Source organism: Gracilinanus agilis, chromosome 5, assembly GCF_016433145.1.
Source record: "Gracilinanus agilis isolate LMUSP501 chromosome 5, AgileGrace, whole genome shotgun sequence".
Classification (NCBI taxonomy): Eukaryota; Metazoa; Chordata; class Mammalia; order Didelphimorphia; family Didelphidae; genus Gracilinanus; species Gracilinanus agilis.
The window spans coordinates 31,156,223-31,183,155 of NC_058134.1; the positions used below are offsets into that span (position 1 = coordinate 31,156,223).

At 47.4% G+C, this 26,933-nt stretch overlaps 1 protein-coding gene across 1 annotated transcript in view; it reads right to left on the reverse strand.

Moving 5' to 3' along the window:
* Positions 1–2,357: 2,357 nt before the first annotated feature.
* The window catches only part of LOC123249129 (ubiquitin-conjugating enzyme E2 E2), a 334,090-nt gene continuing 309,514 nt past the window's right edge, over positions 2,358–26,933 (reverse strand). Inside the window, exon 5 of the mRNA XM_044678116.1 lies at positions 2,358–3,069. Coding sequence (XP_044534051.1) covers positions 2,972–3,069 — 98 coding nt within the window. The 3' untranslated portion in view covers positions 2,358–2,971. The remainder of the gene's footprint in view (positions 3,070–26,933) is intronic.

Here is a 26,933-nt window from a genome sequence, read left to right on the forward strand (position 1 = left end):
CTTGATTTTTTTTTCCTGAGGACGCCCCGATCATGGGCCAACATGTCCCGGAACACCCCCGAGCACCCTAGTACAGGCCGCATCCAGCACAGAGGCGTCCCCCAGAGGCAATTAACTCGTCTGTGGGGTGACACCGGCCCCCCCCCCCCCCCCCCCCCTTTTGAATTTGTTTCCTTCCATTCCTCCAGGGAAACAGGTGGAGTTGTTCCGAGCAAGCCGGCCGCTCTCTGCTTGGATTCCAGTCTGCATGGAGTTTGCCGCAGGGTCGCAGAAGCGCCTCTGCTTCCCGGCACCCCCCGGGAAGAGCCTCCTTGCCTGGCTGGGGAGTCCTGCGAGCCTCGGCGAGACCGTCTAGCCTCGTCTTATTGCGGACGGACAGAAAACCTGAAGCGAGTGGAGAGCGAGGCCGGCCTTTCCCTGCGGGGCTGTGGGAGGCACGACGGCGGCCGTCCTTCACGTGTGTCGTGTGGGCAGAGGACAGGGAGGCCAGACACGGAATTCAACAGTTTGCCACAAAGCTCATCCTGGAGGCCCGAGCTCGGGGCTGGACGCGTCGTTAGCACTCGACGTGGAAGGGCCGCCCCGTTCCGTGGCAGGCTTCCTCCCTCTCGGAGAAGCTTTGGATCTGCTCCCTCTGAGGATGGCGTCTGCCTGGCTGCGAGGCTTCCGAAGTCCCCTTCCTCGGTGGCATCAGAGTGGCATCCAGTATTCAAGACCCATTTATTTCCCTCACACTCAGAAAGGGACAGGAGAAGCGAGGACTTAAATCCTGGAATTCCATTTTAATAGTGTTCCAATCTGTGAGTTCAAAGCTGGCCTCGGACACGAGCTGGGTGACCCTGGGCAAGGCACTCACCCTGCTGGCCTCAGTTTCCCTGTCTGTCAAATGAGCTGGAAAAGGAATGGCAAACCACCCCACCATCTCTGCCGAGAAAACTCCAAATGGGGTCACAACCACCATCAGTCTGTTATGTCGTTGCCTTCCAAGAGAATGGCAGCTCCTCTGGACAAGGAGCCTCCACCCGGCCTGGCCAAGAGCCGGGAGAGGTTTGCCATTTTTTCCTGCAGTGGATTAAGGCAAAGAGAGGTTAAGAGACTCGCCAGCATCACACAGCTAGCCATTTGAACTTGGGTCTTCCTCACCGCAGCCTTGGTGCTGGATCCTTTTTGCTGCCTAGGTGTCCATGATGGGCCTGGCCCATAGGAGGCATTTAATACAATTATTTAATGCAAAAATAAATAATTAACGCATTAATGGTGAATTGAACCAAAGCCAGCCTTTTAGCGCCTGCCTTTTTCTCAAAGACTGGACAAGGAAGGCTTGGCCCAGGAGGATGTCCTGATGGATTCTCCAGGGATTCCTGAGCTTCCCTCGTGGGGTTCGAAGCCATCCTTGTTTATTTTGTTTCAGAGAGAGGAACCCCCATTGCCTCCTGTGACACCCCCCCATCCCAGAGACCTTGGATGGCTGTTGTGGGCACACCTGGGAGATGAAAGTCCACAGAAGGGGAGGATCAGGAGAGTCTGAGCACGCAGCTGCTCTTGGTCCTAATGGGGACAGTTTTTGGATCAAGTGCTCTATTTCAATTCTGCTTTCTCCTTTTGTCAGACTTTGGTGTTCTCAAGGGGAGAAAAGACCTTCCAAAGAAGAAGGGAAGATCCGCCCAGGAACATGAGGAATGATGCAGGCCTTTTAGTATTAAAATGGAATTCCAATATTTAAATATTTGCTTATCAACTCCCTTTTTTGAATTCAAGGAAAAATGTGTCTCTAATATTAGATATGAAAGTTGGCGCCATGGAGGAAGGGCCTGTCAGAAAACAAGAGCCCTTCCAATTTGGAGCTGTAGATGCAGGGCTCCTCACGGTGCCTCTGAAGACTCAAGTGGCAACGAGCATCCCGTTTACAGAAAGCTCTAAGATGTGCCAAATGCTCGGGGGTCTGCGGAGGTGTGCGGGTGCCCCCAGCTCCCGGGGCTGGGGAGGACTTGAACTCCAGGCTTCTATTCTCCACTGAACCAAACTGCCTCCCTGGCAATGAAGGACAGAAATAGTGACTTTCCCCCAGCCCCGGGGCACAACGCGCATGAGGGATCCCCATAGTGGCTCTGTTTTCCGAATGACAACACCCACATACTTCCTTGGGAGGACAGAGCTCCCCCCCCACCCCCGCCCCAGTGGCTGATCTAAAGGTAGCCTGATGGTCAGTGCTGGACAGAAAGCCAGGATGCTGGGGGAGGAAGCCCAGGGGGACTGCGGGAGGGAGGAAGGCGAGGGGCCACCATGGGGGCTTGGGGCAGACTCAAGGCCGGGAGGAGCCCAACACCACGGACACAAAGCCAGGCTGCCACGTGGGCCCAAGTGCGTGGATCCGCCACAGTGTTTATTGAGTGCTCTCAGAATACAAGTGTACGTCCGTGGCGCCGCCGTCCCGGGGCAGCCCCCCGAGACCGGACAGGCGCGCTAGGTCAATCCCATACAGATCATTGGTTCAGGCCGGTGACCACAGAGTCTCAGGAATGCACAGTGATGCTTGCATTAAGCCTTTATACAAAACTTGTTCCCAGTCGCATGCACCCACCGATAAAGACTTCCGTACAAAAAGGAACCTAAACACGACACTGAAGTAGAAACGAGAGAATTCTGCATTGGCCTCGTCTGCCCAAAGACCACACAAAAGGAAAACCCACCACACGGACACGGAGCTCCGGGACAGAGCTCGAGACTAGGACCGGCCCACATTCTCTGCACGGAAAAAACAAACCCCAAAACAAACCCAAACCCAAACCCGTCCCGCCTGCTCAGAGGGGGAAAAGGGGGAATAAAATAAAAAGAAGAAAAAGAAAGGCAGGACAACGAGTGTCACAAAATGGTTCAGAATGTCCTAAAAAGAAGAGCACGAAGGGGGGGCTATCGATGCACTTGGTGAATGTGCTTGCGGAGAGGTCCGTCCCGAGGCTGCCGGACGTGCCTAGGTCGCGTATCTCTTGGTCCACTGCCGGGCCATCCGGTCGTGTTCGGCTCTGTTGGTCATGTACTGAGTGGCGATGCTGCCCACCAGGGGGTCCGCTGCAAGGCAAACAGAGTGGAAAGCATTAGGCCGGAGGTCAGGGGTCAGGAGCCCAGGCAGCCCAGGGAGGGACCGCAGAAACGGAGGCCCAGCCGCCACCCAGACTCCCTCCTTTTTAGTAGATATTGAATGAAAAATTGGGGGGGGGCTGAGGTGGGGGGGGCCCTAGAGAGGTTTCAACTTCCTTTCTCTGAGGGTCTCCCTACTTGCACATCTCAGTGGTAACTGGCCTCCTGGTCACTGATTGATGATGTCAAACAAAGCAACATGAGGGGGAGGGAAATTCCCTTCCCACAACCATGATTTTAGGAGGGACCTAACTAAGATCCCCAGCCCCAAAGATCCCTGTATCCCAAAGATCCCTGCACCCCAAAGATCCCTGCACCCCAAGATCCCCAGCCCCAAAGATCCCTGTACCCCAAAGATCCTCGTGCTCCAAGGCCACCCCCCCCAGCCTCTGCTCAAAGACCTCTGGAAGGGTGAGTCTGTGATCTCCTGGGAATGTCCGAATGCTGAGAGGAGCGAGTCCTCCTCCGGTTGTGTATCCCCCCCAGCCTGGCGCGCGCACACACACACACACACACACACACACACACACACACACACGCATGGTCAGAAGCACCTCTATAATCCACGTGCAGGCGAGGAGGCAGCGCGTCAGGCAGGCCGGCTCTGTCAGAAAGCCAAAGGCAGTGAGGCCGCGTCCTCACTGGCCGACCTCAGCGGCTGTTCTGTTCAGACCCGTCCTGGCAGCCAACAGAAAGGGCCGGCCGGAGGCTCTCTGTACAAACTGCCCTCTCCAAAGACACTCGTGGAAAACCCCGCCAAGACGCCATCAGAGATGTTTGATTCCCTCCATCCCAGGCCCGCGAGCATGTCCGATATTCCTGAGGAATGTTCTTCCGTCGGCCCAAGAAGACACTTTCCGGAGCTCCGCTTCAACCCAGGGTCTTTCTGAATTCTCTCTCTGGGGGCGACCGAGCCAAACACGAGGCGATTCTGGCCTGCAGGAGCGGCGTCGCACACACCTCCTGGTCAGTGCAAGCCCACAGCCTGCAGCTTCTACAGATAACAGTCACGAAAAAAAGGTTTTCCTTTCCCATCTCCGGCGAAGTGCTTGCTTGTCCTATTTACACTAAGAGGTTTGGTTTTCCACTTGCCATATGAAGCCCCAAATAGTGTTTTCTCTTGTTAGAAATGAGAAAACGCACCAAGAGATCAAAGGCATCCTCAGTTACCAAAGCCCGGAATCCAAACTCCTCTTTTCCACGTCCCAGGCAAGTTCTGGGCAGGGCTTAATGGAGATGGATCCGTCTTCCGAACAACGGAAGAACAACCGTCCACAGAACTTGTGGTGCTGGCAGTGAAACAGGCTGGGGGTCTGCTGTTTCCGTCGTTTCAATGTTTGTGAGCCTGTTTGGGGGGTCTCTTGGCAGAGATGATGGAGGGGTTGGCTATTTCCTCCTGCAGCTCATTTGAGAGATGGGGAAACTGAGGCCAAGAGGGTGAAGTGACTGGCCCAGGGTCATAGAACTAATGAGTGTGTGAGGCCAGATTTGAACTCAGGTTTTCCTGTCCACTGTACCACCGAGCTGCCCTGGGAGATGGGCCGACACTGAGAACATGTTTCTCTGCTTCTGCAGGGAAGGCAGGACGGCTGCCTACCGGTGAAAAAGTGGACCAAAGTGGTGATTAGTACAGAGAAGCCAAGAAAGATGAGGGCCGAAGAAGGGCCACAGACTTAGGCACGAGGAGGGAATGGGAGAGTCTGGGAGAACGGGGTGCGGATGAAAGGAGGGCTGGAGGAGCCACGAGGAATGAGGGGCGCCTGGCACGAGGCGAGCAGCCAAGAGGAGTCTGTGCTTCACACCAGAAGGACTGGCAGAACTCTGAGCGCAAACCCGTGGAGAGATGGAAGCGGGACCTGCCGGGACCTTCAACCATGGGGAAGGGCTTCTGCGCCATCTCCCACCGCCTGACTTACGGACACATCCTGGCCCTTCCGAGAAGAGGCGCCTCGTCCTGCAGAAATGAAGCCCTGTGGAGGCTGCTGGTCAGACCCCCCCCAGATGCCAGATTCACCGAAACCCCTGGGTCAGGGTCAGAGACTCCGGCGGGGACGAGGCTTTTACCTCTCAGCACTCCGCCATCGTCCTGCCGAGGACCGGCGCTGAACCCTGCCATGGCCTTCTCCTGGGGCGCTGCTCAGGGTCCCTCTGATTTGTTTCTGAAGGGCTGAGACCAGGACATCCCCAAAAGCAACATCCTATCCTTTTTTGCTCAAGTATTACCAAGAAAGAAATACCGTGAATGACTTTTACCCAAAGACATTCAAATAAAAAGACTGCCTTCATGCAGGGATTTCAGACACGGCATTTACAACTTTTTTTGTTTTTTTAAAAATATTTTGATACTTCAATATAATTAGTTTCCTTTGTAAGTGTATGGATTTTATTTTATGCATTTAAAAATATTATCCTGAGAAGGCTTTACCAGGCAGCCAAAAGATCAGCTTTTTATGGGGTGAGTGGGGGGGGAGGTGAGCATCGAGGGAGATGGGGTCCTTTTCTCTTGCCCCAGCTGGAAGCGTGGCAGTCACTCAGGGCCCAACCTGGCTGTATCTGGTATGGCGGGAGGATGGCCCTTGTCTCCCTCTCCCCTCCTCACTGGCCATTAGAACATTCAGCAGAGCTTGGGAGAGCTCCATTCCATGAGAACCAGAATTCCTGGTGCAAAGAGACCTTCCGGGAGGGGCACACCAGGCAGGGCACGCTTATGCTTCATAAGCCCCTCTGGGCCTCTGGCGCTGAAGAGAACGGAAGGCTCCTTAGAGGGCCCAGAAGAGTGTCCTTCCGGTCACTCGGGCCTTTGCATGGAATTCCTGTTGTCCTCCCCTCTGGTCAGTGCCTGCTTCTCTAGGAAACACGAACCCCGACCACCACACAGGCACGCTTTTAAACCCAGAAATGAAGCCTCTCCAGTGACTAGCTCTTCCAGCTCCTTGCCAGAACGCCCACCAGAGAGACGGAGGATTAGCTCTTCTCTGGAGGCACATTACACGCAGGATAATTCATGAAAGGGTTCTCTGTTTCTGGGCAGCCCCACTGCCAGAATCCCATGCTGAGGTGGGAATGAGCCCATTGACAGTGGAGACGAACTGAAACAATCCTTCTTAACATTATTATAACCCCTCGAAGAAAAGGGGAATTAATTTTCCTTCCATCCTGAATCTTATCACCACGTCTACTCTCTGATGTGATTTCTGGTGTTGCTGTACATTTACTTAAGAGCAGAGGATGAGGCAAGGCAGTGATTAGTCATAAAACAAGAGTGTTTTCTCAGGAAAACAGGCAAAAAAATCTTTTAGTTTGAGAAAGGAAATCCCAATAGGCTCCAGGGAAAGGGCCAGCGAGGCTTGGAAAACACTGGAGGGACCAGAGGTACATTTGGAAGCTGCCTTTATGTCAAGAAAATCCAATGAGATCAGCCAGACGTGGGGCACAGATGCCCAAACCAGTCAAAAGCAAAGTTTCTTTTCAATTCAATGCCACCCCGACCAGAAATGTGAAATACTGAACAGGCCAGTCCCTGCGAAAACTACCCACAAAATATCAGGAGAAATCAGGAAAAACCACAGCGACAGAAATGGTGGCTCTCTTCCTCAGCATTCATGAGGAAAGAGAAGTCTTTGGCTTTCTTCCCCTGGTTAAAAATCTAAACAAATTCAGAATTCGGCCAGTGTTCCTGGACATGGATCTCACCCAAGGCAGCAAGATGGTGTAGCGGACAGAGTGTTTGCCCCACAATCAGGAGGACCGGAATTTAAATCTGGCCTCACATACTTCCTAGCTGGGTGACCCTGGGCAAGTCACTTCACCCCGTTTACCTCTGTTTCCTCATCTGTTAAATGAGGTGGAGAAGGAAATGGCCAACCACTCCAGTATATCTGCTGAGAAAACTGCCATCAGGATCACGAAGAGCCGGACATGACTGGAAAACAAGTGAACCACAACTTGCAGATAAAAGGAGTCTCTCTCCTCCTGCTCTCTTGAACACGGAGAAGCGGGCAGGAGAGCATACTTTAATTTTCCTGGATGGCTCGAGAGCATCATGAAGGAGCACAAATTATTTCAGGAGTGCTCCATGTAGGACCCAATCAATGGCCCCACCACGTTGTGCTTTTACTTCTTTTGTCTGCTCTTCATCGATTTCTGACGTACCTGTCCATCACTTCTAGGGGGTGTGGTGGGCTCATGTGGAGGGGACCCCCTTCTTCCCTCACCATCCTCTGCTAATGCGATACTTTAATTTGGGTGGTGGCTGGCAAATCAGGCAATTAAGCTCGCTTGGGGGTGGGGAAAAGAAGAGGAGACTTCTGAGGCGAGGCGAGGCCCAAGAGTTCCTCCTTGTCCAGAGGACGCGCTTCCTGTGCACAGTCTCTGGGGGAACGTGTGTCCCCCAACCAAGAGGTCCGGCCAGCTTCCTTCCAGGTTGGAACCTCCTGGGGCCTAGGTGGACCCCACCGGTACAAGCTTCGCTCTGCTTTCAGACTCTCTGTATAGCAGAGGAGGAGTGGACGCTGGAGAACAAGGGCTCTGTGGCCCGGCCTGCTGAGGCCAGGAAACCCGGCCCAACACCGCCTGAACCGCCCAAGAAACGTGCATTTAAACCTCCCAAAGCCCCGGAAAAGGACCAGGGGGCAGTGCGTGTGGGAGGAGCGGCTCTACAGAGAGGAGCCCCGAGGAAAAGAAGGACCCCCAAATCAAACGATGAATTAAACTGAACTGGAACCGAGTTAGGTCGCCTCCGACTTGTAACCTCGGACAGGCCGTCGTCTCCTCATCTGCTAAGTGCAGATAACAGCATCCCATCTCGGGGCTGCCCATGAGAGCTCTGCCGGGCGCACACCCGGGGCTGGAGGATCCTTAGCGTGGTCGTCCTCGTCTAAAATGGGGGAATTCTCAGCACGTGCTGCCTCCTGGCTCCGGGCTCTCTTCCCTCCCAGGCCCTCCAGGACTCATCTCGCTCCTCTGCCCTCACAGCCACCCAGGACTCCTTTGTGGACGTCTCGATGTGCACCAGCCACATTTGCACACCGTGTAAAGAATCTGTTAGACGTTAGACTGCGAAAGGACCAAAAAGGAGAACTTCAAACCGAACAGAAATGCCATGTCGTCCGCTCGGAGACAGACCAGAACGGAATGACGTTTCTGTTTTAAACAGTTCCTAGCTCGAGCGCTTTCATTTATTTCTTTTTTATAAGAACAATTTGGGGGGACAAAGTATTTTTCAGTGATAAAAGTCATCCCAAACGAACTGTCAAACTCTCAAGCTCCCAATCTTCAGAAGTGCAGGGCAGCGGCTGCCCTCTGAGAGTGGATCATTTCAGAACCATCTGTCCGGGGCACGCATGTTAGCGGGCACAGAAGAGATGCTTTGGGAGACTCTGGCACAAAAAATGGGCTGAGAGGAAGTTATTTTGGGGGGGAGGAGAGGGGATGGGAGAGGAGGAAAGCGAAGGGAAGGGGGGACCAGCTGTGTCGAGGGCGAGAGGCAGGAAATGGAAGAGGGGAGGGCAGGGGAGAAACAGGCCGGGGAAGGCCTACATCCTTACAGAGGATCCCCTTTGCCCCACGCCATTGTCTGAGGCTCAGGTCCGAGATGGCTGAACCACTCTGTGCTGGTGTGCCATGATGGCAGAAGCAGCCTGGAAAGCCCAGTTTAGCCACACGGGCCTCACATTCCCCACGGGCAAAGGGGCTGAGGACACCCCTTATCTCTGTTTGGCTGAGTGTTTGCAAGGATCAGATGAGAGTCTATATATCTATCTAGATTTCACAGGACATTATGTAAATATTAACTTTTTCTTAAACCCTTCATTCCATCTTGGCGTCAATACTGTATCTAGGCTCTCAGACAGAAGAGCGGTCAGAGCTGGGCAGTAGGAGTTAAGTAACTTGCCCAGGGTCACACAGCAAGAAGTGTCTGAGGCCAGACTTGAATCCAGGACCTCTTGTCTCTAGGCCTGGCTCTCAATCCACTGAGCCCCTTGTGGGTCCATAAATATGACTTTTAAAATCTTTTGAATATTTTTATTGTTGATCTAATGGGTGCCGGGCCCTTGTGGTATCCGCAGCACCTTTGCTGTACCTGCTGGTAGTGCTTCCACCCATTTCAGTCTGTGTCTTGGCAATTCCCTCCAGTCAGCTCCTGGGGTGGGGAGGGGGGAGGGCAGTTTTTCTTCCATCTGTCCATCCCCAGCACCAGGCATGGCTGGCAGATTCAAACAAATGTGTGGATTGAGTCATTTTTTGCTCCTCAACCGAAGAGTCTAAAGGCGACATTTCCTTTTTTCTATGCTCTAATGAGAAGCAGGGAATGGCCAGAAGTAGGAGGGGGAGTTGGCCTTCCTCTGCCCCAGCCACGTCTCTCTCGAGCTGCGTCCAGGCTGCCGTCTGACCTTCCCTCCCACATTCGCAGCAGCCTGGATCCTGGACGGATGAACAGACCGGCTGGCAGACGGAGAGCTGCGGCCCGGGTCACCCTCTCAGACGTGCACAGAATGTGGAGGTGGCCCGCCTGGGTCTAAATCCCGCTCTGCCAGTTATGGCCGTGTGACCCACCAGGAGAGGCAGGAGCCAAGAGACGGCGCGAGGGGAGGCCCTGCCCCTCCTGAGGGGGAAACCTCTGCCTCTGAAGGGCATCCTTGAAGCTCGCCCTCTTGAGAGCAGATGCCGACGGGGCCCCAGGAAGCTTCTCCAACGCAGGGTTCTACCCAGGCTAGCGTCCCCTGGGACGGGGAGACAGACAGCAGGCAAACAAACGGAGCACCAGGAGGAGAGCCCACGAGGTCTCCTGCAGAAACGTGCGCAGAAACGCTGTCCGGAGACACACTCGCCGGACATCCTTCTGGAGAGCTGGGCTGGCCTCTCAGCACCCCTCTGGCCGTCCCCAGGCCTGCAGCTCTACATGGGACATGAACATCTATCTGGGCTCTGCTTGGCCGTCACCCCTGCAGTCTTCATTTCTCTTGGAACTGCCCCAAAGTCATTTAAAGTCTACGTACGTCTCCTTCAGTAATTCCGAGTCCATGGGCCACGGTGGACTGACCTGAAGGTAGTGGTGTGAGTGCCTGAAAAAGGGAGGAATACACAGAAGAGAGCCGGCCAGTGTTGTTACGACAGTGCTAATTGGGTCTGTACCTTCATAAGAACTGGGCCACGCTCTCTCCCCAAGAGGAGCTTCCTTCCTGGCCCAGATGGGAGGCCCCTGAGGACACGCTTTCTTTCCTGCCTCGATGGGCCTCCCTGGGTCTGAGCACAGCGCCCAGCCTGTCCAGCCAGCTCTGTAAGGGACAGAACCCAGTCTGGAGCTGCCTCCTCAACTGACACGCCGGTTAGACACTGAAGTCCTTCTAGTCACACACATTCCTCTGGGTCACATGCTGGACTTTACAAATGTCTGCCAGTCTGAAACATTTAAAAGCTATTAACAACAATATTGAAAAGGATCTGCCCCCAATTAATTTCGTGATAAGAGGACAGAAAGCAAATGTACATAAATGCCATATTTGACAGGCGATAAAGGCTAACGAGCTCTCCAAAAGGGTCAGTGGGCACTACAGAAAAACAGCACATTATCACGTTATCAGAGCTGGGACAGCCTTCTAATGACCATCATCCCATCCCCAGATGCCAGCACAGTGCTTCGCACAGTTCCTATTTAATGAATGCTCGTAGACAGGATCGTAGGTCCAATGCCTCCATTTCTCTGATGAAGAGAGCACAGTCCAGAAATGGGTATTTAATGTGCTCAAGGGGGACATGTCATTGCAGAGGGAAGAAGAGAACCCCAAACGTCTGCACCAAATCGTGCCTTCTTTCTGCTTCACCAAGTGTTGCTGACTGACTGATGGACTGAATCCTCTTTTCCTGTCTCAGACAGCCCCTGGGAGTAAGGTCACCCTGAGGATCCCATGGCTACTGGTAACTCCCATTTATGGATGTGGGACCTTAAACTTGGTGCACTGCTATAACGCTATTAAGCCATTGTTCTGGGCAGCTCCTGCCCTTAAGGGGTTCACCTTCTAGTGGGTTTACAAAGCACAACTCAGTTGTGGAAGGTAGTGCGAGCATTATTACCTCCATTTTACAGATAAGGACATTTATCCAAATTCAAACCAAGGCCCTTCTTGACTCTAAATCTTTCTTCCTACAACAGGAAAGTAAATCTTAAACCCTTTATGTGGGAAGTAGAAAACTATTTTCTCCAAAGAGAGCGTAGAGGGAATTTTATGACAATTTAAGATAAGAAGACTATTTAATGCCATCCCCTACACAAACAATAAATTTTAGGGAACCCATTGCAGAGAGAACAGTAGATGTTATGGCAGAAAATTTGTAGCAACAGCTGATCTATATCTGGGTTTATATTAATTATGGTGCAATAAAAGCAGCAGAAAATTGCCAAGCGGAAGCAGGGCAGAGCCATGACTAATGGCTGAGGTCACTGGAGCTAAATTTGCTTCGAGCTTGTCTGAGATGGATCGCTTGACAGATCTCCTTTGCTAAATCCCACCAAACTGGACTTGAGTCCACAGAGAGAGCCAAGCCCTAAGTGGAAACAAAACGGAGCACGCCGCAGCTTTAGGACCAACACGACAACCCTCCTTCCTGCTTCCTGGCTCCTTGGCTATCCAAACAGTCACACCCACCCACCCAGAAGGCACAACGAGAAAGCTGGAGACTAGGAACACCCAACACCTGCACGGCTGACTATCCCTGCTGGGGCACTGAGCGACGAAGGAATGGGATTTCTGTCTGTCCGGCCATGATCCGGTCATCTTCAGTCCTCCCTAGAGAGGACGCCAGGAAGGCTCGGGCAGACAACAATGACTCATTAAAACAAACTAAACACCACAGAGTTTTGGGGGGCAGCGGGGAGTCGCCCCTAAGCCATGCTAACAAACCACACGAACAAGAATGCACAGAAGACCTGCGGCTCTTTGCAGGCATCATGGCATCCCGGAGGAACAAAAGGCGATCCTCAGCCAAGGCCAGGCAGCCCCAGGCTTAGGGAGCCACGAGATCTTCACACCAGGGTGTCCTCCAAAGCAGTTATAACAGAGAGGAAAATCGACATGTCAACGGATCCCCGAGCTAAGGGTCCCTACCTAAGGTAGCCTCCACTGCCTGCCTGTTACTGTTTCTGTTCTACTCTATCGCTATACCTGTATTATGTTAATGAATATGGTTAATTAATAAATGTGATTATGTATCCTGCTGCTTCCCTGTTCCTGTTGCTATTATATTCCCTTTTTTCCTACCCTGGAAGCTGTAGCGCTCTTTATTGCTTGGGATCTCTCCATCCTTCCAGGCTTTTTGTCTTCACTTCTCTCCTCATCCTAGTAGCAGCAGCAAGGGGGAATGAATGGGCCAATAGGTACTAGTCACGTGCCTGGGTTCCCCAAGGCTAGGGGGAGCTGCACGGTCAGTTTGTTTAGGTTGTGGGATAATCAAGTCTTAGATATTCTGGGGCCTGCCCAGTGTCACACAGGTAGTAACTTGGGTCTTCTGATACCAAAAACAGTACTTTCAGCTCCTTCCCGGGGGCCAAGACCAGAGCGGCAGCTCTTAGGTCTACCCAAGGGAAAGCATGGGAGGAGGGATGGATGGAGCACTTTGGGCCACTAGTTGCCTTTAGATGATCCTCAGGAAACAGGATCTTTAGGAAGAAGACAATAGAGAATACTAAACACTGACAATCTATGGTGCCATCCTCTAAGAGTAAATTCTGATTTTTGGTGGAAAAGACATTGCACCCAGAGACGGAATACCTGAGTTCAAATCTTGGCTCAGCTAAACACAACTTGTGTGACCATTTTCCCTGGGCCTCAGTTTCCTTACTTGCAAAATAAAGGCTAGATGGTTTTCAGATTCCTTTCTAGCTCTATCCGCCACATGATGTTAGGATTCTAGGAAGCATTAGAAGGGGAAGAAGAATATTAGGAGTAAGCCACAAAGCCGGTGGGATAGCACTCCGGTATCCCACTAAGGCTGTGTTATAATTTAGATGTTTTCAATGATACAGTTAAATTTTTTTGTTTGCTAAAAATAAACGAACAACAAGCAAACATAAAGGAAGAGGCCCAGAGTCTTCCTTCCCCTCTCCCAACCTCAGTTAAAGTAAGAGAATAGGAGGATGGGAAGGAAGGAGAGAGGTATGAAAGGGGACGGGGAAATCCTATCTTGCTCTCATCTTGGTATTCACTGCTGGTTTCCACAGTACGGGGTTGGAAACTTTGACAGTGGATTTAATAGTAGGCCGAGGAGGGAGAAGAACAACAAACTCTGTCCGTGCCACTTCTCCCTGGCCCCCTTATTCCTCAGCCTCTGCATTCTCTCCTGACACCCTCAAACCGTAATCCTTTGAAGCTTCCAGTTCAACAACAATCACTACTTCATTATCTCGTACGTGCCAAGTTTTGTGCTGGGCACTGGGGAAAGAAAGACAAACGATGTGAGGCGCTCCATCCTCCTCGCCTCTGCCCCCCATGCCAGCAGAACTCTTTGTTCCCTCTGCGTATGGGTGCATCAGGGATAGGTAGGATCTATTGCCAACATGCCACGGTGCAAGGCTGGATGCCTTTCCCTTAGGAATGCCACCATGGGAAGTGGCTCCTAAATTGTCAGATGTACTTTAGGAACTTATTCCAAAGGCTTGGCGATTTCACTGGGTCAGGTCCCTGTCCAGGCATTGAGGCAAAAATAAGCAAACGCCTGGAGGAAGGGTCTAAGTTTGGGGTGATGAGCATTTCCAGACCTAGACAGGCTGGACCTTGGATGGCAGCATCCTGCCCATACCTGAAGACTTTCTGGCTTAGCAGGACCTGCAGAATATGTGCTGGGCTGTTCTGCCATGGGCCGTGAGGACATTACTGACAATCATTCAAGAGTTTGTATGGAGGACATCTCAGGTAAATGTAAGGACTAAATGGGGTTTGAGTGGGGCACTCCAAGGATCTGGCTACCAGGCATGTTGGCATTTCTATATAAAAATGTGTCCTGAACCCAAAGCTCTTACACGAAGACTTGGATAACCATCTGTTTATAACGAATCAATGCCTAAAAGCCCAACAGAAGAAAACTGGCGTTTAAGGAAAAAAGAATGTAGGGAGGGCTTATTTACCTTATAAAAGAGGACTTAGTGCACACTTTTTTCATGTATTTAAAATATGAACCCACTTACTGAGATGCAATTTATCTACTTTCCAGAACCATACCTATTGAGTAACAAGGTAGACCTGCAAGTAGATCAAAGGGACTCCTTGATTATAGTTCTTGACCTCCTATGTGAGATCTGCAGATGTGAAGGCCATGAATAATGACCCAACACTTAGAGGATATACTAAACTCCAGGAGACTCCTGAAGCATGGAAAAATATGGAGAGAGAAATGAGAAAGATAAATTAGAATAGATGTACTAGAATCATTAGTCTAACTTGTTCTTCAGTGATTTTTTGCCCAGAAGAAGAATGACAATGAAGGCTAATACTCAGCAACTTACTCCCTAGGCAAAGACAGAGGTTCAGGAGGGCATAGAGAAGGGGGAAATAGAAATAAAGAACATAATTTGTTAGCTGCAGCTTCTAAAGGGCTCCAGGGACTCGGCATGGGATTGTTTCATTCATTCTTCAAATATTCACAGGATTGTAACTTTCTCTCAAGAAACTACACACTAGCTCTACATAGCCAGATGAAAAGTGAAAAAGACATTCAATTCTCATAGGGTGACAGGCTGGGGCAATGGCAAGAACATAAAGCAATAATTATCAAAACTCTCTGGCACTGGCTAAGAAAGAGAAAGCACATCGGTAGAACAGAACAGATATATAACAAACAGTAGTAAAAGATGATAGTAACCTTGGGTTTGACCAAAGTAAAGATCCACGCTTTTGGGATAAGCATTCACTGTTTGGCAAAAATTGTTGGAAAAATTGGAAAGCAGTCTGGCAGAAACTAGGTGTAGATCAGTATCTTTTTTTAAAAAAATTGTTTAATCTCTTTATTCAAAGATATTTTATTTTCCTAGTTACATGTAATAACCATTTTCAACATGTGTTTTCTGACATAAAATCCAAATTGCACCCCCCCCCCCGCCCCGGAGATGTTAAGCATTATCATATAAAACCATACTTCCATATTGGTCATTGTTGTGAGAGAATACTCATATAAAACTAAAACCCCCAAATAAAACCAAATAAATTAATATGAAAGATAGTATGCTTTGGTCTCTATCTGACTCTAGCAGTTCTTTCTCTGGAGGTAGATGAGAGTATAATATCATTTGTCTAAAGTCTTTCAGAACTGTCCCAGATCATTACATTGCTGAGAGTAGCTAAGTCTTTCAGTTAATCTTTCCACAATATTGTTGTTACTGTGTACAATGTTCTCCCAGTTCTGATTATTTTGCTCTGCATCAGTTCAAGAAGATCCTTCCAGCTTTTTCTGAAATCATCCTGCTTATTATCATTCCTTATAGCAAATAGTATTTCATCATCAACACATACCACAATCTGTTCAGCCATTCCCCAATTATTGGACATCCCCATAATTTCAAATTCTTTGCCACCACAAAAAACTGCTATATTTTTGTACAAGTAGGTCCTTTCCCCTTTTTCTATAAATTCTTTTTTATACAGACTCAGTAGCAGTATTATAGGATCAAAGGATACGCACAATTTTATAACCCTTTGGGTATAGTTCCGAATTGCCCTCCAGAATGGTTGGATCAGTTCACAACTCCATCAACAATGCAGTAGTATCCCAATTTTGCCACATTCCCTCCAAAATGTATCAATTTCCTTTACTGTTATATTGGCCAATCTGATAGATATGAGATGGTACCTCAGAGTGGTTTTAATTTGTACTTCTCTAATTAAGAGTGATTTAGAACATATTTTCATATGATTATTAATAGTTTGGGTTTCTTCATCTGAAAACTACTTGTTCATATCCTTTTACCATTTTTCAACTGGAAATGACTTGTATTATAAATTTGACTTCAGTCTCAGTTTTCTAATTTGTAAAATGAGGGGATTTTCAATGAGGGTCTTTGAACAAAAGCTAGCTAACCAGAATCACAGAATTTTAGCATTTCAAGAGACTGGTTGGGTGTGTTATAGGGATTCATTGTTCTATGGGTAAGACTAGAGGGCCACTGAGGTATCTTCCAACTCTGAAATTCTGTGATTTTGTAACACAGTGATCTCATAGTTCCTTTTCTGAAGCTCACATTCTATACAACTTCTGCCTAGAATTTGGATCAAACAAGTAAAATTAATTTCAAATATCTGATTTTTAAGTTGCCTGGATTTGAATGTCTTGCCTCTGATGCTTTGCACTTGTGTGACTTTGAACAAGTCATCTGATCTTTTGGGGTCTCAGGTTTCTCATCTATGAAATGAGGTTACGTTAGATGGCTTCCTTCCAAGGTTCCTTCTTGCTCTAAATCTGATCCTCTTAAAAAAAAAAAACCAAGTTTCACAGCCTGGCTATAGCAGAAATTCCTACTAGTCAATTCAATTTTGCAAACTGTTTTTAAGCATTCACTACATATAGGAGAGGCAAGGTGGTCTTGAAGATAGAAGCCTGGCTTTTGGAGTCTCCCAGCCCTGCTTTCAATACTGCTGCTAATAGGTCATAGTGGAATGATGCAGGGCAAGTCACAACCTCTTGATGCAGTAGGCAACTTTAAGCCGTGGAACAAGTATAGGCTGGCACTGGTGGAATGAATTTACTCATCATGAGTACCCTGCACCAAGGAAATCACAGGACCAGACTAGAAACAAAACCATCAATTCTGACCCACAAATTCAGAATTCATCCTAAATCTGACAATAAACTATATCAAAGTTTTATATTATATTAAAATTATATTAATTCAGTCTGCTGAATAAATTAACTGTGTCCATAAGACCACCAATGCAATATTCAGTTAGAAATGATCATTTGCACACAAACAATGGATAGTGAGAAATCATTGCCATAGTCTTACTAAAGTAGACCCAAGAGGTCTTCTACTCAGAAACCCTTGGCTATTATGTTACAGTGTATACTTGGAAGTAATGAAATTTTGTTTTCTTAAGAATATCCTATTATTCACACTTTTTACTGAATCACTTTGACTTTCCCAGCAATTATTGCAAATGAGTATGATTTTTCCTCTACTTTTCTTTCAAAAGCCTCCCAGGATGAATCAGTCCCATAAGGATTATGTGAATTCAAGTAACTGCATTAGTGAAGAAGAAATCGAAAGAAAAATCACTAATCTGGGGGAAATGTTCAGAGATAACAGATGACAGCTGCTGGATTCACCGCCTAATCATGTGAGTGCCAGGAGTCCTCTGGGTCAAAGAAAGTTCAAGGCTATTCTCTAGGCCATGGGAGGAAAGAGACGGGGAAAAATAACAGCAAACTAAATCCTATAATTGTTCAAAAACAGAAGAGGAGTAACTTTTCCTCTGGCCTTTCCTCTTTCTACAGGTAAGTAATGAGGGAACTTGAAGCTGCACCATAACTTTTCATTAATATAGGGAAATCATCTTTTCTTTCTCCCACATCAGCTTTTCTATTCATCATTGGAAGAAGCAAGTCTATTAAGAATTTTCATATTTTCAAGTGAAAAAAGTCCAGAAGCAAAACAACAAAAAACCCAGTCAATGGACAACCAGAGTGCTATTTTAATAAGAAGGGATGGAGCCAAAATGAGGGTGGCACAAAATGTTTGAAGTGGACTATTTTAGGACTAAGTCTAATAAAAATTACTGTGATGGAGACAGGTATCATGGCATTATGGGGAAAGGGTCTGTTGTGGAGTCAGGAAGACCTGGGTTCAATTTTTGCCTTCAAGACCTATTAGTTGTGTGTCCATGGACAAGTTGCTTAATCTCTCAATGCTGAAGGCAGGCCTCATGGACAAACCAGAGTAAATGAGGAGGTATTTCAGGGGAGAGATTTTCTATACCAGAAGTTCCCTAGACTGATGAAATCCCATTCATGTGAACCAAAAACAAACCAAGAAAGGAAGGGGAGATGATCCAGAATTAAGGAAGATACTGAAATGTTGCTTGATAAAAAAGCATCTTTTTGGCGTCTCTTAGTTCTGCATACTCAAAGAAGGATTGGAGCTGTTAGCTGGAGAAAAGATCTTGTTGACAGTCATGATGAATGAAGGCTTTCCCCCACAAAACAGTATAAATACTAAGGGTTAAGACAGCTCAGTTTTCTTCACTGAAATGCCTCCAGTTTTGCCTTGTTTCTTCAGACCTTTGCAGTAAGGTTTATGATAGATGGACTTTTCTGGCTGCTGGGTCTGTCACCACAGTTGTTATCTTCAGGAATTATCCAAAATAGTTCCATGGTTTGCTGTTCCCTTGAGGCTGAGCAACTTTTCTGGAAATCTCCTTCCTTCCAGCTTTTCTAACCCTCCGAATTTTCTGGCTGATCTCCAGTGCCTTCCCTGCCCGTGGCAGAGATGAGAAGCCAATCCTTCCCTAAATTTAAGACTTATTTAGGACTTTATCAAATTACCTCCTGGTGTGGAGGAGACACAGTAGCAGGAGTACCCCAACATGGGATGGGAACAGAGAGCTGGAGAGACCCAGGTATCCTAGGTCCAAAGAAAGTCTCTGAGAAGGAGCATAACTGGCCACCATCCCTCCTCTTTATGACCTTCTTGAGATTGTTGGAGATGTTTGTAAAGCACCTGGCACAGTGCCTAGCACAGAGTAGCTGCCTGATAAAACTTACTGCCTATCTGCTCTGCCCTTAAGCCTTCCAATGAAGTTCCCCACAATGTCACCCATAGCGCCTGAGACATGGGGGCACCTTTCCCTTCTGATGCTCCCACTCCCTGGAGAGGCACAACACACTAGAATAAAGTCCTAATGGGTTTGCCTGTTTACTGGCCTGACTTATCATTTTATGACCGCCTTCTCTAATTCCCCCAATTCTAGCAAGGACTGCCCCCACTGCATTCCTGGAATGGATAAAACCTTGCATGGAATCGTGGATGGTGAGCAGGGGGTGGCTTTACAGCTTTTCATGCTTATTCATGATCTAAACATGGAAATAGCTTTATAAATGCACAAAAATCCCCCATCAATATGTCCTGTGTCCTTAGTGACTTTCTGCATATGCTCTCACTTACTGACAACACTGGAACCCCAACAGAGGTTGCTAATCCTGCTGGGGCAGTTTGGGGAACAAACATGAAAGTGCGACAACTTTTAGTCACATCCACCCAAGCTTTTAATTTATGGTTCCATAAGGGTCCAGGTTTCCACCCCCCACTGCCTGTTTCTTGGAAAATCTTTCTTTAAAAGAGGCTGTTATGCAAAACTGGGTCATCCTCCCATTTAATTAATAAATACAAATATTTCTTGTTACAACTTGGTCACAAATAAAAATTGTGGCCAGTCCAACTGGGAATTGACTAAAAGCTGTCATCCTTGGATAGCTGATCAAAGAACCACACAGGCAGGCATAGGAACAAATGCTCTGCACAGAATGTTGATTTTCCATTTCTCAAGAATTGACAAAGTAGCGAAATGACTCATATAATATCAGCTAAGACACCGACCTTAAAATAATCATCCGTCAAGGTGAGTAACTGAGATGGAGGCTTCCCACTTCTTTCTATCAGGGCCTTGTGGAATCAAGAGCTCTTTTCTTGTAAACCTCTTAAATTCCCTCCACTAACATGCCCCTTCGTTCTACTCGTGCTCCCTGATTTATGTTCTTTCTGCATGCTTAGCTCTCTTAGCCATGAATCTTTATTCCCCGCCACAGCCCCTAATCTAATCGAGACCTCCTCAAGTCCCTGGTTCTTGGGTGACTCCTTTGCCATAACGCCTCTATATTTTTAGCCTCGTTTATGTGATTTTGGGGAAGTCCCCAGATTCCAGATTTCTACACGGGAGCCCAGAGTAACTCACTGTTACTCAGACATCTCTCTTCCCTCTTTCTAAATCCAGAGAAGGTAGATTAGCTAACACCAGTTTTTCAAGGTTTATTTATCCACAGGGGGCTCCCTGCAAACTCTATATACCCTGCTATTTCCCTCCTGTGTATGAGGCATCAGTGATGTAAAATGACTGTAAATTAGAGTCTGTAGCCAGACTAGAACTTGGAAATGCTGACGTAAATGACTATTTGGATTCAATGTGAATCTATACCAGGAGCTGATTTTCCCAAATTAACAAAAACTGATACTGGCCATGGATGCTAGCAGTTTATTTTCTATTCTTTATAAAAAGTGTTCTTTTTGAAAAAGTCTTATTCATAAGTAGAAAAACTAAAAAGCACATATTTAAAAGATACATTGTTGGACCCAGGAATCAAGTATTCAATCAATAAGCATTAACTAAGCACCTACTCCAAGCCTAGGGCCAGAGTAAATATTCAAGGTTAAATTCGAACCTGGCTTTTCCTGACCCCAGGCCAGTGTTCCATCTACTGTGCCCCCCAGCTGCCTTGGAGCTACTTAAATGCTTGAGTCAGTTTCCTCAGCTGTAAAATGGGATCACAGCGTCTACCTTTCAGGGGGTTGTTTTGAGGACCAAATGAGATGTCTGCAAAGTGTGTGTAAGTGCTCCACAGATGCCCATTTCCCCACTGCCCAGATCGCTTCTTGGGAGCAGGGACTAAGGTCTGCCTCTCCCTGGATCCCCAGTCCTTGGCCCGGGCCTGGCACAGCATCGGGGCTTGCCAAAGCTCTAGTGACCACGGAGAGGCCAAGGAAGGCCCAGGAGAGCTGGTGTTTGGAGGATGGCGCTGCAAGTGGGACTGCAGAGTCTAGGCTGGGGAGAGAAGAGGAGAAGCTGGGGAAGGCCTGAGGCAGGATTATAAAAGGGAATTCTTTATCCTCTTTGTCTACTTTGAGTTAACACTTAGTCAACTCTTTCTTTTGGTACTCCTACTTAGTACCTAGCTAAGCACTAAGTAAAGAGAACTCTTCCCTTTTAACCCAATCACTCAGAAAGTGTGCATCCCAAAAAAGGTTTACACCTCAGGAGTCACTGAGCTCCAGTTGTCTTGACCTGCCTCTTGGAGGGAACGTGGGGGAGTGGGTAGCTGGCTTTCCTTTCCTGACTTCTGGAGAGAGTTTAACTTTGTTTGAGAGGGTTAACAAATTGTGCCTGGCTGAATTGGGCAGCAGAGCAATATTTAGTGTGATAGGCTAGACATCTTCTCTATTCCTTTTTTAATTTCTCTACTTTCACTCTTTCTACCTCTTTTGTAAATAAAAGCTATTAAAAGTCATTTTGACTTTGAGCTATAAAATTTTAAATCAGTGACCACCATATTATTTATAATTTTCATTTATTTTAGTCAAAGCATTAAAATTTAATTCCTACAGGACAAGAGGGGCTTCTGGAGAGGGATGCCCAGGACACAGCCAGGCCGAGGCAGGAAAGTGCCAGGGGGAACCATCGTGGAGATGAGGCAGGGCATCAGTTGGGGAAGAGAGTGCCTGGCAGCCTTGAGGGCTCCCTGGCCTCCTGAACCTTCTTCCCAGCCACCTCCCTGATTAGATGCTTGATCATTGCTGCAGCCTGGCCCAACACGAGAGCCTTCTGGCTCCCTGCCACGACTCTCTTCCAACTCCAGTGAGTTCTTTGCCCACCAGCCTGGGTGGGTACATTCTCTAAAGCCTGTGTCAGCCCTTTGTTCAGTGAATGTCTCTGGCTCTCTGGTACCCCAGGATCAAGGATAAATGGGATGGAGGTGGCCTGGGAGCAGGCGCAGCACACTCTGCACACTGCAATCCCCAGAGGGGAGCAGTGAGGAGCCTGCAGGGCACATTCAGAAGATGTCTAGGTGGCTCAGTGGATTGAGAGTCAGGCCCAGAGACAGGAGGTCCTGGGTTCAAATCTGGCCTCAGATACTTCCTAGCTGTGTGACCCTGGGCAAGTCACTTGACCCTCACTGCCTAGCCCTTACCACTCTTCTGCCTTGGAGCCAAAGGCGAGTCCTCAATAATCATCCAAGTTGGGGCACCTGCGGCGGTGTGTGGTAAGGAATCCTATTCCTTCCTTTAAAGGACTTCCAAAGCCCCTGCCTTCTGGGTAGGGGACGAAGGGGCTGAGGATGCCCGGAGGCCAGGGAGCAGGCAGCTCTGCCCAGGTCCTCCGCAGACCATCGGGTGAGCAGCAGAAGCTGCTGGGCACAAAGACTCCCTTCCATTTGCTCTGCCCACTGGAAAAGAAAGCTTTTGCCAACGAGACTGCAGCTGTGTTCATGCTTGGCATAATCACTGGGTATGACTGAGGGTTAATTAGCTGCCCTTCCCCCATGCTGTTTGTTGTTCTAATGAAGATCTGCATACATCTAAGACCAAGGGCAAGGGGATGTTTGATTTTTTTTACTTGGAAGATGATGGAGGTGGGAGAGCCTGAGCTTTTCATTTTTATTTTCCTGGTGGGGGATATGACTGCTGCCTTCCCATTTGATCTTGCTTTTTGTGCCTTTCTGAGAAAGAGAACAAAGGGTTCAAGGTGACTGATCAATTCCAGCCCCCTGCTGGCCTCTGCCTTGAGAGCTACTCACTGGCCAGGCTGGCCACAGGGAGGAGTGGAGAGGGCTGGACACTATTCCCAGGGGAGAGGGAAAGAAAAGGATGATTCTCCTTCAGGAGAAGAAAGAGGATGCTAATTGATACTTTCATGACCAGAGGAGACTGAATTGTTAGGCAATTTTAAAAAAAGTATCAGAACTACTTTAAGAATGAAAAAAAGAGGTGACCCTCTGGAAAGGCCTATTAGTACACTCAAACTGGAAGCAGACATCTCACTCCATCAAAGCCATATGTGCCAACAAAACCTCGTACACCCCTTTGTTTGGGGGGGAGGGGAGGAGGAAGCTGCCTAAAAGCCCTAGCTTTTACTGCCAGAAATTACTCTTTAAATAAGCAAAATAAGCAAAAACAAACAATTGGACACAGGCAAGGCACTGATCTCACTGTATTCTCTTGTTCTCCGTTGTCAAAATCCTCCAGAAGTCTGATCACAAAAGGAATTACACATAAGCACTGTTTATTCCCTAAGGTGTGGGCACCAATTCAAAGGGAACTTTTAAAGCATAGAAACCAAATCCAGACTATAACAAAGCGTAGAAGACTGAAAAATGGAATCTATTTTTTTTAAAGGAAAAACAAACCTCTACTAATCACCACAGCCCCACTGAACTTTAGAGGAATGGATGCCAATGGCTTACTATTAGTTCAAACTATACTAGAAAATGACCTTCTTCTGCAATACACCTGGTAAGTCTGTGCTTGAAAATAAGTCTCTACTCCTGCTTGGGGCAGCCCATTTAAATCAATCAATAAACATTTATTAGGCACAAAAAGAGCCAAAAGATAATCCCTGCCTTTAAGGAGCATGACAGTCTAACGGAGGAGACAACAGGCAAATCAATCTATACAAAGCAGGCTACGTACAGGATAAATAGGAAATAATGAACAGAGGAGAGGTAATAGAATTAAGAGGGGTTGGGGAAGGCGTGCTGTGGAGGAGATTTTAGCTGGGGGGACTGAGGTCTGTGCTCAGAGCAGAGGAGGAAGAGCATTCCAGGCATGGGGGAAATTCAGAAAAATTTCCTGTAGTGGAGAGACAGAATGTCTCCTTCATGGAGGAGCCAGGAGGCCAGTCACTGGATCACAGACTGTGTACAGGAATAAGCTATAACGAGATTGGCATGGTAGGAAGGGGTTGGGCTAGGAAGGGCTTTGAATGCCAAACAGAGCACTTTGTATTTGCTCTGGAGGTGACAGGGAATCGCTGGAGTTTTCTGAGTAGGGAGTGACATGGCTGGACTTTGCCTTTAGGAAAATCACTCAAGAGAGGTTGCGTGGAGAGCGGACTGGAGAGATTTGGGGCAGGTCACTTGTAGACAGCTGGTTGTTAGAATGTTTTCCTTTCCCAGCCATCCCCAATAGTCATTGTCCCACCAGCCCTGACACTGCCAATTCAACTAGCCCTCCCGGCTAGATCTCTAAATATCGTGTCCCACCAGGGGCTGGAGGAGTTCATTCTCTCAGCTCTGAAACTCATCTGGGCTTGTCTGTCTTGACTGGCAAGGGAGTGAAGAACTCACCCCTATTTCCATCTAGCTCCAGAGAAGACCATCCTTCATAGGCCATCCAGGTTTCTGTCTTTGAAATCAGCCAAGAGGGCAAATCCTATTCCTGCTTCCTGCCTCTCGCTTTGCACTCAGTCACTACATCAGTACTACCATTGTTTCTGAAAGGGTTGATTTGTTGCCCCATGGACCAGCTCATTGCCACTTTGACTGCTCTGAACAAAGCTCCTTCTTTGGCCATCCCTGAGTTTCATGTATTGTCTCCCCCATTAGCATATGGTCTCATGGGAAGGGGCTTCCTCGATTTTCAAGGTGCATCCTTGGCATTTAGCATAGTGCCTAGTATGCAATAAGAATTCAACACATGCTCATTCATATTATGGCGAGGCTTGCCTCTTGCCATTTTGCAATTTTCCTCCATTGTTCCTAGGGTTGCCCTCCAAGATCAAGCACAACGAGTCCTGTTCCTCACTTATTTTCCTCATCCTTTCCAGTACTGGAAGGCAACTCTCATGCCTCTCTCAGAATTCTCCAAGCAAAATGTCCTCCGTTCCTTCTGCTGACCTTCATATGACGTCTCACCTTTTGGATGTTCCCTTGTACATGTACCCAATTTTTAACTTTATAATTTATAAAAGGAACTTTTAATACTTGTCAAGAATATGGGCAGCCAAAGAATGATAATCCCTTTCATTTTCTTGTATTCCTAATTATGTCTGTTTATGTATATTACCTGTATAGAATCAATCAATCGATAGCACTTTCTTAAGCACCTACTGTGTGGTAGGCACTAATAAAATCAACCAGGAATCAATTTTATATATTGGAATGAAGCTTTTTTTTCTTAAAGAAGGAAAGTTAATCATAGAGCCTTTGCTTTCAGATTTCCAGGGAGGGCAGAACTCCCTCAATCTTCTCTGGTAAGAAGTTTAGATGTCATGAAGTGTAAAACCTTCATTTTACAGATGAGAAAACTGAGGCTGACAGAGGATGAGTGACTTGACCACTGGTCACCCAGAGAGGAAGTCAGAGCCAAGAGTTGACCTCAGGCTTTTTGACTCTCAATCGAATGTTCTTTCTTCTTTATGAGGAAACCATCTATTTAGGTTTGGTAGTCTGCAGCTCTCTCATTTAACTAGAACTAGGGGCTTAGAAAAGAATAGTCATTGTAGCCATCTTCTTAATGACTAGTTTATATAGTGCTACAAGATTCTCAATATTGTGAGGCAACTGTTATTACTATCCCTATTTTATAAATGAACAAACTGAGGCTGAGACACATTGAGTGACTAGTACAAGGTCACATTGCTAGTACATCAGCAAGGATTCAAATTCAGGTCTTCTTGATTCCAGGTCTAATATTTTCTTTCTATTCTTCCATCTAGTGGCCCTTTTATTAGTTGACTGATGATTATGAGATACTGGCCAATAGCAAGACAAGGGCACATTACAGTAGACACAGGATGAGTTCGTTCTGCTAAACAGATATTTCAGTCCTTAGTTTTATTCACAGTTATTTTCTCACAATAAAATTCAATTTTAAATTTACCCCTCTATGCACTGTGACAATTGTTTCGGGCTAGGAACGAGAGGGATAGAGCAGAAGTATGTGGCACATATCTATGCTCTAGGAAAAAGACAATCTCATTGTTTTATTGAGCATCTTTAACTATTTTGTTATCATGGAACTCCTTGGCAATCTGATATGGACCCCTTCTCAAAATAAGATTTTAAAATGTATGAAGTAAAATACATATGATTGCCAAGGAAATCAAAAGTGAATGAAAATAAAAATAACATTTTTTTTCTTGTCCAAGTTCAAGGTCATACTGAAATTGATCCTTAGCAAACCTTGGGTTAAGACTGCTTGGTGTGGGCATGAAGGCAAGATGGTAGAGTAGAGAGGCACTTAGATGAGTTCTCTCAACAATCCCCTCTAAACAACTTTAAAATAATACCTCAAATACAATTCTGGAATGATAGAGCTAACAAAAAGTCAGTGAGGCATTCTCCCAAGAACATACAGGAGGTTGAAGAGAAAGCTCTGCAACATGGGGAAGGAGGCTGACCCAGAACCCACATGGAAGAAATGTCAGTAATGGTGAAAGAAGCAGCAGCAGCAGCTTCAGGAACGTGCAGGCCAGGAATGATAAGGAGACCTGACCCCTGGTCAGAAACAGATTACAGGGGACCCCTGTGCTAGGACTAGATGTAGGTCTGGATGCTGTTGGGCATTTCCATTGCCTATAACCATTTCTGGATCATACTTCAAGGGAAGAGAGGAGTACATTCAGTCAAGAAGCAGTGGAGTCTTTGAGAGGCAATGAATACTCCTGACCTAAAGAGATATTTTTGACCTCAAGAGATGAGGAGCCCTTCTAGGGTAAGGATCAGAGTGCACATCAACAGAGCAATGACCACACCACTCCCCAGATCACATACTTTAGAAGTACTAAAAACTTTCAAGCCACCCAAAGCTACCTCTGAAAACAGTAGTGCAAAAAAAAATCTTAAGCTAGAGTCACTCCCATGCTGGGTACAGAGTCCAACATTAACATAAAGTCCCACATCCAGAAATAGGATGGGAAAATGAACAAACAATAAAAAGAACCTAACCATAAAAAAACAACACCCCAAAACACTACTGTGTTGAGGAGATCAAAACAAAACTCAGAAGAAGACAATGAAGTTAAAACAGTTACAAGCAAGGTCTCTGCGGG